Below are 19,789 nucleotides of genomic sequence, written 5' to 3' on the forward strand. Positions count from 1 at the left end.
GAGAAAACCAAGTTGTCCGTAAGGGATTGATCCATGTTCCCGCTGAATGCGCAACTGATAGAGACGCCGAATCGGCTTACTAAATTGTGTTTATTATCATTTATTCTAATATTTTCATGGTCATCCGAGATTCCTAGACAGATACATCGTAAAATTCATTTTCCGACAGTTTTTTTACTATTGGTACTTTCCAGGGAACACATAATAGTTAGCGTAGTTTCATTTTCGAAATAGGGCCATTTTGCCTACACATGAAAGCTCGTGGTTTCTGGAGACATGCCTCGGAGGTGAAGCACAACGTCAAACGCTTCTCACCAAGCTTCAAACCAGACCACTGTGTTAGCTGATGGGATGAAACTTCTCTCTCTGAGTTAAGCATTTTCTCAGATCGATAACCTAAGAAAATATCTGACACGCGCTGACGTCGTTTGCTAAAATTTTCTTATGGTGAGCAGGTAGATCGTTATAGGCGTAATGGGTGTAACATAATAGATGCATTTAGAAAAATACGTAGCCCTTCATCGTCATCATGAACAACATCATAACCGTCGCTATCACCATAACTGTTATCATCATCAATATCTTTAGTTGTAAAAACGGCGTAAATTCCATGTATCCATTATATCTGCCACATTGCTTTTTGCCGATGACCTGGGAGACTAAGGGTGGGCAGCTACGTATTGGAGGCAACAGATAATATAAGTGACATACGAATCCAGGAGTGACAGTGGACTTTGCACTTTGGAAATTTGGTTGTCCGAAAAGGGCTCTCCGAGATATTTGGTCTGCTGGCTTGCGAAGCCAGTCAGCGCAATCTACGGAGTTTATCGGTTCATCTATCGTGGACGAGTTGTTTTCACTGAAAAAAGTTCAGTGTACTTTACGCTTATTGATCCACCAGACTCGGACAATATTCCGAAGACGTCGATGCTCAACTACTGAAGGTTCTTCAACGTCTTCAGCTCGCAGCACCCAGATTTCTGAACCACTTAGCGATGTGGAGTGCACAGCAGCTTTGTAAGCTCCACCATTTACGTAGAAGTTGAAGTCTTGTTCAAGCCACGGTGTTATAGATTCACAAAGCCGCCTCATTCTTTCCAATTCGCATGAAAATATTGTCTTTGGCTAGACCACCACGGCTGGTACTGCTGCCCACGAACAGCTTATTCACAAGCATCAAATTCAGGTTCGAGCTCACGGTGTTGCACTATGCAGGTACCTTAAGGCAGCACTAGCTGTATTGCGTAATATCGTTTACATTAAAATGACCTCTGCTCCAAAAAGAGCTATGTCACCTGTGTACCTGATATATATGTATTGGAGAAATCGGACCGACAACACCGCTAGCATAGCTCCTGTCACATTTTAATATGCTTCATCCACGTGCTCGCTAACAGTGTAACGGTGATACTACTGATGTAGAAACACGCGAGTAGTATGTGCTGTTCGTGGAATTTCAGTTTCCGTTTTTTGAAAAGGAGAGATCTGTTGCGGAATTTGTGGAGTCGCTTTATAACATCTGCTTGGATGTAGCGAGGAATGATTGGAGTCAATGAATCTCCAGGAAAAATCAAGAAGAGGCGTTCAGAAGAAGATGGATATCTAATTTTTGTAAATAAGATGCAAAGTAGAGTTTTGCTTCTCTGTCCAATGGTCTGTAACCGGCCAGTTGACATTTCCTAACAAATAACTCCGCAGCGAAAGCCTTTCTTTCAACGATAGTATTGGTTTACTATAGACTATAGATGAACAGCTCAGACCGATACTACCAAGCTATGGTAGTACTCTGAAGGTGGTGGGCCATGGTTTTTGCTGACTCCGAGTTAGGCTTGCACAATGTCATGGTCAGAATCGTTTTTTGTCCCCAGAAGGACATGAAGCCTTGAATTTTGGCTATCCGGTAGTGGCTGATAGTCAGTTAGTCCAATTGGGTCGACGGTTGATTTGCAATCAGTGGCGCCAGGTGTTTTGTCGACAATCCATGCAGGGCAGCACCCAAGTATGAAGTTGCTCTCCGCAGTCTGGCCGCTAACATGATTCCATGGAATTAGACGACTGACTTGAGCACTGATATTTCCCCGAAGGGTGATAATATCACTGCTTTTTGCTTGAAAATGGAACCCAGATAAATCTGTGTAGAAAGCATTCTTCTTAGCGTCAGAGATGTAGTCCGCCTGGACATATTCTGGCTCTAAAAATAGATGCCGATTTGACGTCTAGTAGCGCGGAGCATGATTGGGCCAGATAACCAAACGCCGCAAAGACAGCTGTTCACTGGAATCCATTCCAGCTAAGAGCGTTTAACCCCCAGGTTGGGTACGACTCCGACTCCTTATATTCCACGACTCATCGCTCCTGGATCACCAGACATACGGGGAGAAAAAACCGAAAGAGTTGAGTTTGTCTTCGGCGCTTTAGGAAGCTTGATAATACTTTTGTCTTGTATATGTAAAGAACTAAATAGTCTGAGGAAGCACTGCGTGTGCGAAATCGATGACGTGGGGCTCAGGTGTTGTCAGCGTTGTGCGGCTCCTTGTAATCTTCCCTGGGATTGTTTGACGGCATAGCAAGAAATGATGGCTAATCGACATCAGCGGCGCTCGTGCTGTCAGTTTCTTCCCGACTAGTCTGATAATTATTCGGAGGTGTAGGCAACTCAAAATTCCTGTGATTTGCTAGCAACATGTTCTTCTTTGATCCACTCTTCGAAGTTTAAATTTAATTAAATGAATTTGGTGGTCGTAGGGGCGTGTAGCATCGGCTTGAACACTAATGTCGCCGTTTCTGATGATGATGACGCTTGTTTACCATTTTAACACAAAAGATGGAGGATGAGTCTTCACGGATTCAACATGGTGCTGTTTTGTTTATTGTTATCCACATCGGTCAGATAACTGGCAATCAAATGATCCAGTGACCTCTTGTTGAGTGGGAAAGTGTTAGAGAGGGTCATCGGTGGACAAAGAACCAGGCGGTCCAGTGACACTTTCCGGCTTCTGAGGTCGAGGAAATGAGTTTGGTTTAGGTACCCAAATTTTGTCCCTCGACTCAAAGAGTCCTGAACATCACCCTACGCTTTTCACTTAAAGTTCTGACGCAGTTTCCTCGAAGGAAACTGCCCGGAACCAATGACTTCTAAATCTTACCTGCTTGACTACAGGGGCTTTCCTGGTCTGAGGGTGCTGGAAATTAGACGCATATGATGCCGCCGCGCACTGTAGATACCTTTGAAGCCGCATCAGGTTGCTGACGAGGTTTTTTGTGTTTGGCTGTGTAGGATATGTACTTGGCGATCACCATCACCGTTGAACGGTCGGAAGGTTCTTATGGCCAACGTTTTCAAATCCGTCCTTTCTGGGGGAGGCATCATTTTTGTTGTGGACATGCTAATCGCATTCACGCTCCCATCTCAGAGGACAGTACGAGTACTCGTCCGAGTTCTCGCTGCTCTGAAGCTGACTGCTCTCTTAGACCCTTCTGACATGGTTGCACCTTGTGGAACGAAGTTCCAGCCAGTGTAGCCCGTATGATCACTGCAGCACTCAAGCTTGACTACCACACTAAGATGTCAGCTTTAGACCGAGACAGTTATTTTCACACTCCAAAGAAAAAGATTCGCGTAATTTCTTCCATTGACATGGTTCTAATATGTAATTCTTAGTAAATTAGGCTAAAGATTTTTGACATGTCAATATGGCATATTGACATACAGTTTGAGAAGTATCTCAATACGTACATTGTAAATTACATGTTATTCTAATATTCGACGTTTGGTTTTTGTTCCTCACGAGGCTCTAAAGCATCTTTTCATTCGCAATTTCAAGGCCTCCCAATCAAAGCAGGTCTTCAAAATTTAGTCCCTTATGGCACATTTCCTATACCGAAGATTTCTAAGTCTTAACAGTGTTTTCCACTCTCTCGACTACAAGTGCATAGCTTCAGTTAAACAGCTCGATACTAGAATGTGCGCAGCTATAAAAAAACGTAGACTACGTAAGCCATGCACTGTCATCCAAGCGATGCACTTGAATCTAAGTTTAATTTGGATTATTGATCGATTGTTTGTTAACTCACGTTGCGGTCGAAATATCTTCGGTGAACTATGGCAAACAGTGTGTGAATGATAAGCAACTTTTATAGTGCAAACATTACGAGCTGAAGGACTTTACTGTCATCTGATGTAAGGGAGGCGTGAATGATTAAATTCAATTACTGCCAGGGAATGAATGCGCAGACATTTTGCCTTTTACGGTGTTCACGACGGCTAAATGAGCTAAAGCTTAAGATGGAGGAGGACAATGGAGATTCCAAACGCTTAGCGAATTTAAATACGATGGTCTAGCATGTATGTATAAAGAAGGAGATGAAATTTGTGAAGGTTTTTCTCTCTGCCTTATTTCAAGTGATATCACTTGTCTATAGCGCACAAGATTGGGCATATCCTAAACTGGGGAGTTCAGGTACATCTAACGTGAGAGAAGGGATACTCCTGTGGCATAAGTTTTATCAACTGAATGTCAGTTTGAGTCAATTCCATTAATCAGCTGTAAACCGGGCACCATAGGCACACTGGTTTAAGTTGCTACAGTTTCGATCCTTGGGAAGTGGGAGAATGTGAGACATACGGCCAAGCCTTCGAAGAGGTGTCATGTTTGGTTAGTTCGGGAACTGGTTAGCTGCGCATTGGAAGCGATAGCTTAGATGTACGGAATCGCACAGAATGTTTTGGAGATATTTGTAGTGTGAATGCGATTCAGCTAAGAAGGCACACAGAGAAGTGATTTTCCCAGTTGCAGATCAAAAGTGTGTCTGGCCTATTTTGAATTCCTGTGGTTACTAAAATTTCCCCTCGAAAACGTCATTCAGCTGTGTATTGTTAAAATGATTGGCCGGCGGCAGTGAAAGCGCTAGCCTGAACGCCCGCTAATTGATTTAAACGTGATTGGGTCATTTGAAGAGATGAGCACATTGGACGGCCTGCAAAGGCTAAATAATTTCCCTGACCAATCCGATATCACTACGGTGAAATGAACAGAACTGAAGAGTGCGATATTGAGAGGTTTTATAGTTTAGTCATTAATATTTTGACAGTTCTATCACATTTCAGAAGATATATGCAAGAACAATACATCCAGTGGTATCCAATTGTTTATGAAGAACTGACCAAAGAGGAAAGGGAAAGGGGATTAATCTGTGAAACCACAGAAGCCGATGGTGTGTGTTTATGGGTCAGTCAATTCTCTCCCGACTTGATCGATGCTGAACGCTCTTACGGGTATGTATCTGAAATTTCTAACTTTTAAATTTGACGTTGACAGAAGGGGCAAGTGCACAATTCCATTCAATGCTGTATTAAATGAAGAAGGAAATTCCGATGCTATCTGCAGGCTGGTTTCGCGCGAGAGAACCTATCTTATTAATGCATCCGTGTACAAAACTCAACCTCCAGGTGAGCCAGACGTACTGTTACCATATATATTTCATCAATACTTAGGACAGTTACATCCCACTTCCACAGTTTCAACGTTATTTGATCGGGCATGTATGCAGCCCGTTATCAGTTTGGCGAGTGTCCACCAGATGCAACTTTTGCAGCCATGGTTTTGTACCAGCTCTGAAGGAGTTCAGTTCTCTTCTTTTTGGCCAGTATTTTTCAAGCATTTGTGTCAGTCTTCCACATCAATCAGCTGTGCTGCCTGGGCAGACCCACTACCAAAAGTATCGATTTTGTTCAACGGACGACCATTATCATCCCTGGATGCTACGCACGGGGTAAGTACGTTACGTATTCAATGAAAGCAGTTGTTGTATCTATGTGTAACATACACCTGATGTGTCTCTAAGGCAGTTATCCTTTAAGTGAAATCCTAAAATTTTGAGATAGAGTAATATGTTGCCTTGTCCCACTTTACTTATTCGCAGGTGTGCCAAGGGGGCTTTTTAACTCGGGCTCTCAACATTCTTCAGCGATCTTGCTACCTAAGTCTGAACTTTCAGGGCATGAAAAGAAACCACCATTCATCGGTAGTTAGGAAGACTACATACATCAGTCCTTCAGTCTAGTTGAAGGAACTTTCTTGATGGCTTGTTTTAAATGATCTAACAGCCATACACCCTCGATCGCTTTATTGCACTCAAGCTTTGTAAATGGAACCTTCGAGTGATGGCATTAGCTGTTCTCTTATCAAGGTTTGGGCGCCCTCTGATCGCAGGCAACCATTGTATACACATTTCTAAAAGTGTTTAGTAACGGTGGCTCCTGTGTTGTGACATCGATCAAACTTGCTGCGTGCAGCATAGCGGCCAGACGGAAACAGGCTGTTGTTAACATATACTATCTTCCCCTAATCATATATTAACTCCGGCTCTTTAATGAACTGGTGTTGCGTGGGTCGGTCTTTGAACTTGTCACGCTTGTGTAGAAGGCTAATCACCACTCACCTTTGCGATTTCACGTGCAATTATCAAAATCTGATCATCACTTTTCATCGAAACAATTGGGGTTCAGACTCCTAAGTGAATCGATACAAGATTCAGTTATGATAGTCGTGTGATTGGCACCTCCATCATTTACATACCCCACTCTATGAACCTGAGGCCATGGTGAAGCCGGTGGCTTCGAATGCGTTCGCGGTGGCAAAGACTTTATTTCTCGTGATTGACCCTCTTTTCCTGATTAGAACTTAGTGATGCCGTACATCTGAAAGCACCGAACAAAATACTAGGGACGCTTGTTTGCAACAAATAATGGGAGCTCGAATTCGGCGAAAGATACTCTGTCAGAAACTGCAATTACAGCTAGCACAACAATTCCAGATACTCTTCTGGTTGTACAAGTAGGACTTACCACATTATTGAAGATTTAACATTGTGATAGGACCCATCTTGGTCTGGGTTAGTATTTGCATCTTTACACTGATCAAGTTTCCTTTAGTAGCTTCAAGTTGAGGTGCAGTTGATGCCTTCAGGATGTCAGGCATTCCTCTGCTGATGAACACCTATAGAGCCGTAAGCGAATGCAGAGCAACTTCACTCGCTTCCATCTTTCTAGAATACACACTTTGATCTAAATAATGCCCATGTCTGACCTTCAGAAAATTTTCCGGGAAGACTAAGAAACCAATTGCCAGATATAAAAGTTGACAGGCATATCAAAGTGGGATATGTAACGCCATAAGAACTGGAAAAGCTGAAGAAGACAATCGTAACTGAAACGATATAAACAAGTCAGCTCCTGTTGTACAGAGTTCGGCATGCGATGTTTCTGAACGTCCATCCGAGAAGCGATGGATTTTATGGCAGCCATCTTCTGTTAATTCATAATTTCTTATGTAGTATAACCCACGTAATTCAGTTGTAAAGTCTGTCAGACATCAGTACAAGCCCGGCTGGTGCGCTGCTATGGAGATTTGTTGAAATCAGAAGGTACGAAGCTTTCTTGTCGACCGTACATTTGGGATTAATGGAGAACTGCTTTATCCCATTCACAAAACAAGACCAAAGGAACTGGTTACTTGTGAAGTGACGGGAGATAGTATTTAAAAAGTTACCATACAATAGCCATCACAGTCATCATTCGACATTCGTCTCCTTACCTCTCTCTCTCTCATTAAACTCAGTTCGTGATATGCGATCTTGGACGCCTCTTTAGCTTTTGGAGTATGATTTTCTGCTTTGAACATTATCAGACTACAGAGATACGCGTGCTTACACCGGTGGACTTAGATGGCAGCGAGAGACATTGCTCTCTGTTTTGACTAGATTATTTAAAAGGCAAATTCTGGTTACTTAGTTGGAAAGAATACCTAGCGTGCGCTTTGCAGCGTTAGAGTGCACATCAACATTTGCGCATCAGTTTGCCTAAAAAATTTTGTAAAGTTGCAGAAATTTGGACTCATGTCCAAGAAAACTGGATTGGATTTTGACCAGGTGAGGGATGCGCCAAACACGTCATTACGGTGAGTCAGACGTATGAGCGTCGCCGCACACACCGGCTAGAAATAGATACTTCAACTTTTTGGGTAGACCGTCACTTCTGTGTATACTTGACGCATCCTCTCCGTGCTCTCCATTCTTTCGTATTCCTAATGGTGTAGAACGAACCACCTCAAACCTTCGATGAAGATGACAGAAGTTGACGGCGTTGCTCTCTATATTTAAGTATTTTCGATTTGATAGTTGAGGTCACAGTAGACTTCGACCTCCGAGTGATCGTAAACTTCGTTATCTAAATAGCAGCTGGAGACTTGCCAGTGTACTTGGATTGTACGTACCCAGTTCTGCTAACGATCATCAGTCGATACAAACTATCCTAAAAAGAACATCGGAAGCAGACCTCCATTTCAACCTTATCTCCGCATCTAAAAGACTCAGATTGTTAATTTAAGAGTTTCAATCCACTTTCACCATGTTATGTCTCCAGAGTGAACGGCCAGTTGTTATGCACGCTCATTTTGGAAGCCCTAGTAGCTGCGCCCGGACCGTGAGTAGTGAACCATATTGCGGAGAATGTCGTAGGCCAAAAAGCCTGTCGTTGAATTGGAAGATNATGTCGTAGGCCAAAAAGCCTGTCGTTGATTTGCTAGCTGAACTGAGAGGCTTGGTTGTGCACGTTTCACCCCGAGTCGAGGTAGCGTAATCAATGCTCTGTCATGGAGCGAAGCGTAACGCTTTGGTACAGCAAGCACACAACCACTGACACGTCGTTGCACTGCACTTCGCCACACTATTGGTGTTAGCTCGATTGGCAATGAAGCTTTTGCGAACAAACTGCCTAGCCATGCTAAAAAGACTGCTACTGGAAACCCATCGGGTGAACGTAATAGAAGAGGATGAATAATATTCGCTTGGTTGACTTTAGAAACGAGTATCACTGCGGTTTAAGAATAGTATCAAACATGAGAGCAGTTTTACTTCATGGCACCAGGGCATGGCTTCTTCAGTTAGAAGTCCAATAATATCTTCATAAGGTAGCGGTCATTAGCTGGTTGCACAGCCTACACAACAGTATCCATAGGCGAGTGTTAGGTATTGAATCGGAAGCACTGAATTGGAAGATAAAGCTTTCTGTGGGAAAGTAATCAGAACCTTGATTATGCATACTCAATTTCAGCCTGCGGAAAATGGTTGCTATCTATTCCTCCTGCTATTTACCACAGGTTTGTTTAGGAAAGACTATGACGTGACAACAACAAATGAAAGCTATCACTGTCAAGTTTAGCTCTGTGCGATCTTCTCACCTTCCTATCTAGGCCCACATGAGCTCTTTTAAGAATGGTCGAAAACCATAAACTACACTTCGCGAAATAGATCAAGTGACAGGCTTGCTGCCATTTCTTAGCTGGTCTGACGAGCCAAAGTCCATTCGTCTTTACATGATGGACTTATCGTGGGTGAATTTAGAGGTGTATGGTGGTCAGTATTCAAAATTCCGTTGATAGAAGACGTTTTGGAAACCTGGTTAGCCCCGCTGATGACGTCCCATCTCACGACGATACGCAGGTGTTTGAATTAATTGTTTTGCTTATTCAGTGGTGAACCCACCGACACATTGATGTTGTACAGGCTGCTCCCGACGCTTCCTCCTCTACGCTTTACCGAAACCTATCTTCGTCCAAGTGGGGTATCCGGTTCAGGCGTATTTACGTCCGTGACTACAGTCACCTTATGGGCACTTTGTAATGATGCCAAGGACAAAGAGCTTGTGATAAATTTAGGATTTTCTGTTTCGAAGCGATGTTTTGGGCGAAGCGTGGAAAACATAAGAAAAGAGACTTGTGCAAGGCTCTAAAGGTCAAGGTAAGAGAACTGACCCATGCAGTACAGCAGACTGAAAAATTTAGTAAAATTATTAGCCTCGTTCAATGAAATTAACTTGTCCACAAAAATGGTCTTCTTGAGTCAACGAAAGTAGAGATGGGAAAATGGATGTCTAAATAGTTTTATTGCGTTCATCCTACTTCCGTTTTGCTTATGTCTTTGAAAAGCTTTCTGACGTGACACAGGGTTTGGTTACACTATTTCCATCATTGGAATGGGTAAAAAGCTGGCCTAAAAAACAGCCCGGAAACTTTATTGCAAGATGCATCGCTCATGGGGGCACTTGATGTACAACTCAAACAACACACACAGCAGTAATTTTGCATATGAACGTTTATACTAGACAATGTCTGAATTCGTTGTAACTGCAATTTAATCTCACTAAAATTGGCGATTCATCAAAAGTTGAACATACATCCGAGAGTCGTACGCACTGACCACACGTGCTGTGTAGTTTCACGAAAGACGTGTACTAGACTGAAACATATGTTGCCCACTCCCATTCAAGAGGAATTACTTTGGTTTTCTAGTGGTAACCGCAGTGGTGTTGCACTAATTGTTGGATTCCGTATAATTTACTGGGACTGATCAACAGAAGGAGATAGGCAAGGGGTTTTTGCATATTTACTAGCATTCATCATACGTCGTCTGCTGATCGGCAAATGTGCATGTAGAAGCTGAAAAAATGTGTTATGAATAAATCTTTCTGACGTGATTGTTACAACAGACCCGTCACTTCAGTCAATTCAGTCTACCAGCTCTACCAAACGTACGTTAGTTTCGTGTACCACAGTCTAGGTCACCGAAAAATGGTCCAGCGTTGGGAATATAGCCAAACACTGAAGGCCGTGACATAGTCTGTTACTTAGAAGTGTATATTTTTCTGAAGAAACCGGAAGCTTGGAGGATTAATTATTCCAGTTGTCGAGCTTGGAAAACTGCCAGACCTGTTACAAAGTATGGGGGTGGTGCAGCGATCTCATGGTTTGCACAGGCCGCATTACGGTTTATCCTGGAGAGTACATATTGAATTTCGCTAATATCGATCCACCATAGCATTCCAAATCGTATAGGTAATTTTGTCGCAGCCAAAAACGTATAGATTTTAACCTTACCTACATCACTGGATCGCCATGTGCTTGCCGCTTTATCTATTCTGGCAAGCATCGTGCGGTTCCGCGTCACTTTAGCCATTTCAATAAAAGTATGAGATTTTGGATAAGTTGGACAGGCATGTAATTTTGCAGAATTGCCTAATGGTGATAAGGGTACCGTTTTTCGTCGCGCTCATTTTCTAATAGAATAGTAGAATATCAACAATAATAGCAGTGGCAGCTTCACTGGAATACCAATTCCGTCTTTGAGTAAGGCTTCCGTACAAATCCCACACTCAAATTAGACAGTCTCTGTCGCTTATAAGAATAAATATGAATTTGAAAAAAAATCCACGGCAAATCTCACCACGTAATACATTTCGTTTAATTTGGTGATCATCTAGTGTTAGCTATCCTTGAGTAGAGCATAACGGCGTGAGAGGCTTGTAGCTACACTAATCTAGTTGCATTGGTAAGCTCAACACATTTTGAATTCAATCTTCGAAATGTTGCCTATTATGACGTAAGGCTATTTGCGTTTAAATGGAGCTTATACTGAATAGACAAAGAACTGCATCCCTAAGTTTATCTGGAGGATTGCTTCAATACACTGATGTACTGTTTACCGAAGCTGTAAAAACCGAAAGAATATGTTCACTATTGCTTCAGTTCCATCTACTTAATGGATGGGATCGAATGAACTTCTCCATAAACATGCAGCATAGCTTGTTATTCACAACAACGCCACCAGCAAGGGGTGATTCAAGACGCCATCAGTGTTTCAAGGAACGAAGAAGGCCTTCGCTGCGGAGATATCTAGCAGAAAATGCCAACTGACCAGTCACAGACTATTGGACAGGGAAGCAAAGCTCTCATATGCATCTTGTTTACAAATAAACTGAGTATCTATCTTCTCTTGAACGCGTTTTCCTGAACTTTTCTGGATATTCATTGACTGTTGCTCAAATCCAAGGATATGCTACAAAGCGATATAACAAATTTCGCAATAGATCTCCCTTTTCAAGAGACCCAAATGAATTTACAAGAAGAAAACCTACTACTCGCATGCCTCCCCATCAGCAGTATCACCGTTACAGTGGTAGATAGGGTGCTTCCATTTGTGGTTGATCGAATGTCCATTGATCTAGTCGCTGAAATTAGCGCTTAGCTTGCAGGTGTTTCATACCCAGTAAAGAATTCACCGTCGGTGTTTACCTTACTAACCACCAGATTTGAAATATCCTTCGGTTGGTAGTTTGAGGGTATTATCACAGACCATGTCAGGATTTTTCATGAGTGTGCTTCTAATTTCGAAAAGAAGAACTAATTTTGGGTTTTCCGAGGGCTCAAAAAATCTTTTGGGGTGTGCCAGCAAACAAAATCTCTGAGAACACAAAAATATGACCCCGTGCTTTTTTGCAGGAACCCGGCATCCTACAGTAAGGTTTATAACTCAAGGTTGCTAAAAGACGGCTTTTTTCCCGCTTGACTGTTCACACTACCCAGCATAACATGTTGGGAAAGTACCGGATCAACTCACTCTTGAACTAACACACCGAAGACGTAAACGTGCAGTTCTCAAGGGGCCTAACAGTTAAACCAGCATAAAAGAGACGCGTAAAACGTGCTGTTTCTTGGGTCGAGGGTCATTTGCCGACACTAGAAATACCCATGCACTGCAATGTCGGTTGTATTTATACAAACGAAACAAGTGTACCTGAATTTACTTCATTTGCCTATATCTTTTGCGGTCAAGGAAGCAGTTCTGACCACTAGAGGAGTACAACCCACCAAAGTCACCTGATAGGTCATTAGTGCTGACATCTTTAGAGCTCTATCCGGGAAATGATTGTTCACGTCAGCAGTGCTGTCGGTAATCCCATTACATCGAGCCAATCTACACACAGCCACAAGACTGATCCAACGGTTCATTACTTTAGGTTCTTGTAAACACTGACATGAATACCGGGTACTTCAACTTCATATGTCAGTTGATTTGCAGCAAAACTAGCATATATTGCAAAGCGCAGTCATTTTCCTTAGCAAAATTCACCGCATAAATTACATCACTTAGCGTGTGTTGGTAACGTCCAACCACCTTACGCTTCCAGATAACTTAACAACATGGAAACAGTCCATAAATCAAAGAAAAGTGGGAAAATGTGGTGGGTTCCACTTTTGTCTGGACGAGGAAGTGAGAAATCTCATTTCTGATGTCATGTGTGGAAGAGCTTTGTTTTTCAAGTAAAGCGTTTGGGCTTCCTGATGTGCTATACTAATCGCGGCCCGACTGGAGCCCGTGGGAAAATCTTACATACAAAGCGCACGAAGAAGCAAAGTTTTTCACTCCGAAAAACAATAGGTACCTACTTTAAAACCCACTTGGAGGATTATCAGTGAACATTCCGTTAAAAAACACTCTACGACGTAAAAAGATGAATTCATGAGTGAGAATTTACCTAACGCATTGGCAATCTGGATTGATTCATACTTTTGGCATGCCTGTCTTCTGCTTTGTGACTTTCAAACTAGCTCCTCGGCGATTTGTTTCTGCATAACCTAAGTGGTGGTTTTACGTGATCTACTTTACGTTTCATCCCTAATCCAGTGGCAGAACAAGAGTAAGCAGATGTCGCGGAGTAAATGCAGTCTATCAGGAAACAAACTTACCCTCGATAGGACAGTTTTGACCTTGAGGAATTTCATCACCACTTTCATCATGATTCGACGATTGGTTCATAGTTTGTTTTTATATCAGGAGGCACGTTTCTGATCGGTTCACACTACAACATCAGTGAGACAGTTTTTTGAATGTTTTTAATTCATCCAGACCGCTCCAGTTCCCTCATATTGTAGATAGTGAGTAAAATTTGCAGCTGGTCGTGTATAGCTACAAGACTCTACATATATTCAGTGAACTCGATTCAGGAGTGTTGTAGATATGTTTGGCGGTGAATACGGCAGTGAAGCATCGGTGCTGAACGCTGATGTCATGCTGTCGATGATGATGATGGTTGGCGTTGAATAGCTATGCAATGTAGATTATGTACGAGTGTACGCCTCCGAAAATAACTGATATAGGAAAACACTTGCACCTAGGGTGGCACAGATGTTTGGACTGAACGAGATGGTGTGGCTTTCGAGGCTGGTAAAACGCAGTCAGTTAAAGCCACCAATCCTACAGAACTCGCTTCATTTTTTACATTTATCTTTTGCATCTCCTGGGTCCATGAAGACATTTGTGGGTATATTATTTTGGCTTGCCTGGTCTCTACCACTGTGACAGACACCCCGTTATTTCTGTGCACCCAACAACTGTTTTGTCAGACTTGAGCCATTGCGTTTAATGCGTAAATAATGTTGCCTGTGTGTACTTATACGTGGTTTAGTCGATTAGTAACCAAACTGATCTTTAGGACCGTACAAAAGCAAACTGCTTCTAGGTGAACATGGTTGTGTCCGCCGGTATCACATCCACCAACAGCAAAAACCGAGGGAAAGGCTCAGAGCTTCCAAACATACAAAATAACCACTGAAGTTCACAGGCTTTTCCTTTTGCGGACGTTGTACGACTCAACCTTACCAAGAATTTGACCAACTCGAAATTGTTTTTACATGGTGTTTTTGCGGGGATTTGAAGTTGTTTGCGTTTGACGCCCCCAGAGCTACCTTGATTTTGAAGCTGCAACTTATTCATAGTTTTTTAATAAAATAAACAGTTAAGATGTGCAGTATGAAGATAAATTGAGAGCACGTTGTTTTCTCACAGACGGAAGGGAATGAACAGAATGATCAATAACATGCCTTTCAGACTGACGTTTGCATACGACGTCCACGGAGGAATTTAACTGTATCCCCGAGAATTTAAAGAACTTGAAAATCGTCGGTACTTTAAAGCAGACATGGGACAGGGAATTGGTTACCCTTCAAAGGATTGATGTAAGGGGCTTACTCACTGCTTGTTCACAAGGTTGTGTTCTGCAAACTACTAGGCGAGGGATTGTAACTCACGGTGAGCATTCAAGTCACACCACAACCATTCTGTTATTCTTTCTCAAGATAGGCCGTAAACTACTGAGTGGAATTTATATTAAGCCAAGCCTGATATTTGCTCGTTAGGGTAAGATAGAAGAAGGTGTATACGACTAGAAAGGCCCGAGGCATGGAGGTGACTGCTATTTAGGGATGTGTTGTTTATTACTTGATGTGTACCACCAGGAGACATCCCAAAAACATTGAAGGCGTCGTTTTTTTTCTCCAAAGAACGGAACTACGAGAGCGTATTTAAGAATTTGGCAGAGCATTCTTGTATTAACGGATACTTCGGATCGGAACATTCAACTTAGGTGTAATAGATTTCAAGTTTTTTCCGCAGGATTCGTTCGTTCGTAACAATTTTATCTGATTGTTACATTCTGGAACGTCGAAACTGACAAAATGAGACATTAACTTGTAAACTAATTGGAGCACTGATGCGCTCCTCACACAAGGATGGAGAAACTACAAATTCAGGACACTCGTTCAGAATGAAACTTACGTTTAAGTATCGTTCGGCCGTCTGTTATCTATACTGCCTCAGCTCACCAACATTTTCCCAAATGTGTCAACAAACAGCTACAGACAAAATCATGTTCTCTTGTATCCCAGAGGACTCTTGTCTGTTTCCGTGATTGAACATCTGGTTTCGTAAACCTAAAGTTGGATGCAAAGTGGACTGATTTGTTTTAATTTCCGCGGATTGCTTAGCAAATAAGCTTTTGCTCATCGCACCTTTCGGTAACCTTCCGATGCCTGTAGAGTTTTGCATGAAAACAGCACACAGAAAAATCCTCTGCAAATAGTCCAATAAACTGTTTGCTTTAGGTTGCTAGGGTCAGATCTGTGTTTCAGCTCATATAGACTGGGTTACAGCGTTTCAACTAGGCGATGGTGAGACGGGTGTATTTCTACCCTCATTAGATGCGCCATTTCCTCTTGAAGCTACCTAAATTATTCACAGTCCACAAAGAAGTTCTTTGGTTTAGAAACTTTTTAAATTTCACATTTTTGGAACGGTACTTCTTATCCGGGTCTTCTCGATGTCTGATTGGCGATTGACTCTGTCTGGTATATAGAATGTACATTTTGTGATAGTGTATTGTTTACACTCGATCCTGAAAACAGATGATAGTGATTTCTGTCCCAACTCCCAATGCATTTTCACCTCTTGTGTAATTAAAACACTGGTTTGCAAACCTGTTAAAAATCTCGGTCACAACAGTCTTTGCTACGTACATCTAAGTTGCCGGTGTCTGGCTTTCTGTGGTATATGGAGTAACATTCCACTTAAAGGAATCACGTCGAATCGAAATGACATCTGATGAAAACTCTCTGACGCAAACCACCACCATGACAGGGTGAACTTTTCGAGTCACAAGGTGCACAAAACCCAAACGCCTCTGATACGCTACTATGATTTGTGTATCCCTTTCTCATAATTCTTACGAAAGTCTACATGCAGCCTTCCTGGTTTCTGTACCATCCTAGGCAAAATTACAAAAGCTTATCTGGTTAACACAAACTAAGTGTTGTTGTCTGTCCTTTTCGAGGCAGTACTATATTGCGCAAATCATCGCATTACTCGCCCTTGGTTGATGCATGAGGTTGCTGATATTCCTCACCCATCACTGGACCTACTGTCATCTTCCTCAAAAAAAGCAAGCTTATGCTTGGTTTTCTACGGCATCCTCTGAGTAATCGACAAATTTTGATCAAGAGTTGGAGCACTATATGTAAAGAAAGCGCTGAAAATGCGACGTGCTGCAAGGTCAAATTCGGCCATTTATTCAGTAAGTTGACTATAATCCAAGTAGCAAGTGCACGTTGGTTCCACCTGCTACAGTTCCGGTCACCGGAAAGTGACAGTGTAAGGTGTAGCCAAGTATTGGGAGGGGTAAACATAATCAGTAAAGTTAGAAGACACAATTGAGGGTGATAGCTTTGGTGCAATAGCTCCAAATTGTAACTGAGCTTTGTCTATCACTGATGATCGGTGATTTGAGCCCTGAGGTTCTCCCAATGATCGGTAGGCTATTCAGTCTCAACCCTTACTGAAAGTCAGATGTTGTTTCGATCGCTGGCGAGCAACCACCACGATCGTCTACTCCAACTCTGTGAGGGTTAGGCTCAAAAAAAACTGCCGGACCAAACTGCAGTGTCATTTATCATACTCTGTCCTGTTTTCGGAGTTTCCCGTCCTCTGCATTGCTGTCAAGCATTGGGACTCTAAAGTACATAAGTTACAAAAAGTACTCGGGCACGATTTATAACTTGCACAGGTAGTCTACCATCAAAACTAACCAGCCTGATTTTTCTTTCCTGAGAAGATTTTAACTTCGGTCACTGAGAAAAATGAACACTAATAGTTACGTCTTCTGAAGGACCTCCAGCAAATACTTGACATTATTCTGCACAATTGGGAAAGGTTCCTAGTGTCAAGTCCAATAATCTAGTGACTTCGAACAATTTCGTGAATAATTAATCGCATTACGGTGTATGCGGCTTCTTGGAGCAAATTGTGTCCATTTGTTCTGCTCCTGTCCTAATCACAGTCCATAGCATTTGTTCATCACAAAGGCGTTTTTGCAAAGCACTCCAAAATTTTGTCATAACGTTACTGTCAGGACTGTTTGTAATCCCCGCAACCACCATTTATAATCTTGAGCACATTTCGGTTACTTTGCACCAGAAAGTCTTAGGGTCTTGATAACGCTTCTCTCATTTGTTCATGCTCTTTTGGGGATCACACTTTTACTTTATGTCGCGTGGAGTCAAGTGACAGCACTGCAACGAACACACGCATCTGTAGCGGCTTGCTTTGCGCAACATACTCCACGTGCGGCTGATGTGGCTAAATCAGTCCTAAATGTGACAACAGCATTTCTCCGTCTCTCTCTTTTTGACCATTCCACACTGAGCATTGGTTCACCTTTTTCTAAGTGTATCAGGGCTATCAGTGGATTCTGTTTCTGCTCCATATTGCATTTTATTCCAATGTATCTCGGCCACGTAAATAAACAATAAGAAAAAACCTTTAAAAAAGGTTTCCACCCAAAGCATTTTTTGGACTAGAGTGGATATAGCTAGATGGTGTGTTTGTTTTTTATACACTGCAATCGGCGTGAAAGAAAGCAAGCAAGCCGGCGAATTTCCTGAAGGACGGTACGTGTTACCTGTCAACTACCCATTAGAAATTTGGTCGACTTTTCCGTCTGATTTATGACGATGGAGAATTCTTGACCATAATCGGTTTAGCATTACAAGTGTAATAAAAAAGCAGCTGACAAACAAATGGTTCCTAGTATGTAAATGTGAGTGTGTGAAGACAAATTGGAGGCTGTTGCAATAGATTTGGGCTAAGCGCAATTAGCCCGAACTGCGTTCCCGTGATCAAAGATTGTCAAATTAATGGAGCCAACAGAGACTATCTTTGTTCATTATTTTGGAGTTAAAAAACACAAAAAAGATGAACATAACTTATTTGCGACGATCTTTATTCCAGTCTAATGCTGGATTGCGGTTGAATACAGTTGTTGAGACTGCACCAAAAGATCCCGTTATTTTTTGTTGCTGGAAGTTTCGTCTGTTGCCAGTTTCCTACACAGGTCTTATGCGTCCGAGAATAAGTAAGCCTTTTTAAGGTGCACTCATGCTACGCTTGTTAAATTTGCAGTTCAGTGGTTGCAATGAATTATTCAGGAAATTCGCCTATTTAGGAGCAGTCATCATCTATAGAGCTCTACGACTCGCATGACGGACTCGTTAAACATCAGTTTTAAATTGCAAACTGCTCGTAACAAACACCAGGCAAAATAAATCCTGAACGTCGTCCACAGTACATTTTTTCTCCAATAAGACCCATTAAGTCAAACCAACTGGGTCAAGCAGGTAAGAAATTGGCTAACGACTCCCAAAATTTGACCACACCATCACATTTCTGATCGAAACGTCGCGTGACCGACCTTGTTACATTGGTCGCCAGAAGTCCGTTTAGGTAACCAATTTTTAAGACTAATACGTCCACCGTACTCGGTGTTCCCCACAGCAGACAGTGAATATTTGATCATTCTAGGAAATGTAACAAATTCCCAGTGTATTATGCTTTTCACGGGCAGTTTAGTCAAGTACGGCCTGAACAGCTTGATTTGGAAAGCATCGGAACTTTTTCGACTGTACAAAATGAAGCAAAACTGCTACGTCGTTTTTTCTGAGACGTTTTTGCCTGTTAGTTTTTTTAACCCATTGCAAACCACCTTTGGCGTCTAGTCTTTTCAGCCGCTCGCCTGCGATATTTACTTGTTTGCCTTGCAAACAGTTCTGAATATTCGTGAACTTGTGCGCTCCGTGAAAATTCTGTGACTTGCGAAAGCAAAATGGTACATTTTAGATTGATTTGTTTGATTGACGAAAAAAGTAGAAGACGAAATAAAAAGTTTTGCTCAACTGGACATTACAGAAGCAAGTTGGGGAAATTCAACCAGTAGAGAAATTAGAGATCTAAATCTACTGGCTTCCAAAGAATTCTGCCGTGGAAGTTCAGTCTATGCTTTCACTTTTTCAGTTGATCACTCCAACCCGTTTTATATTAGAAATTATTGTTAACTTCCTTGTCAATCTGGTAGTAAAATCTGCGACTTCATAACTGGATTTTCATCTTGATTTTCCGGTTTGTCGGGGAAAATACAAAATCCATTCCATCCTGTGAACATGAATAACCAGTTTTGGTAGAACCAGCTGATATGGACAGAGTCTTAGCACGTTCTTTCCAGAAAGCCAGAAAGTAGCCCCTTCATTTTGGCTTGAGCTCATAGTACTTCCGCTCTAATAAAATATGGAGT

General features: G+C 42.1%; 1 protein-coding gene across 1 annotated transcript in view; it reads left to right on the plus strand.

Annotated features, from left to right (window-relative positions):
* Positions 1–5,105: 5,105 nt before the first annotated feature.
* Positions 5,106–19,789, plus strand: part of T265_14074 (hypothetical protein) — a gene marked incomplete at both ends in the record, with an annotated part of 103,652 nt that continues 88,968 nt past the window's right edge. The window contains one exon of the mRNA XM_009171917.1: positions 5,106–5,772. Within this exon, the coding sequence (XP_009170181.1) occupies positions 5,257–5,772 (516 nt within the window). The remainder of the gene's footprint in view (positions 5,773–19,789) is intronic.

Source organism: Opisthorchis viverrini (genome assembly GCF_000715545.1).
Source record: "Opisthorchis viverrini unplaced genomic scaffold opera_v5_139, whole genome shotgun sequence".
Classification (NCBI taxonomy): domain Eukaryota; kingdom Metazoa; phylum Platyhelminthes; class Trematoda; order Opisthorchiida; family Opisthorchiidae; genus Opisthorchis; species Opisthorchis viverrini.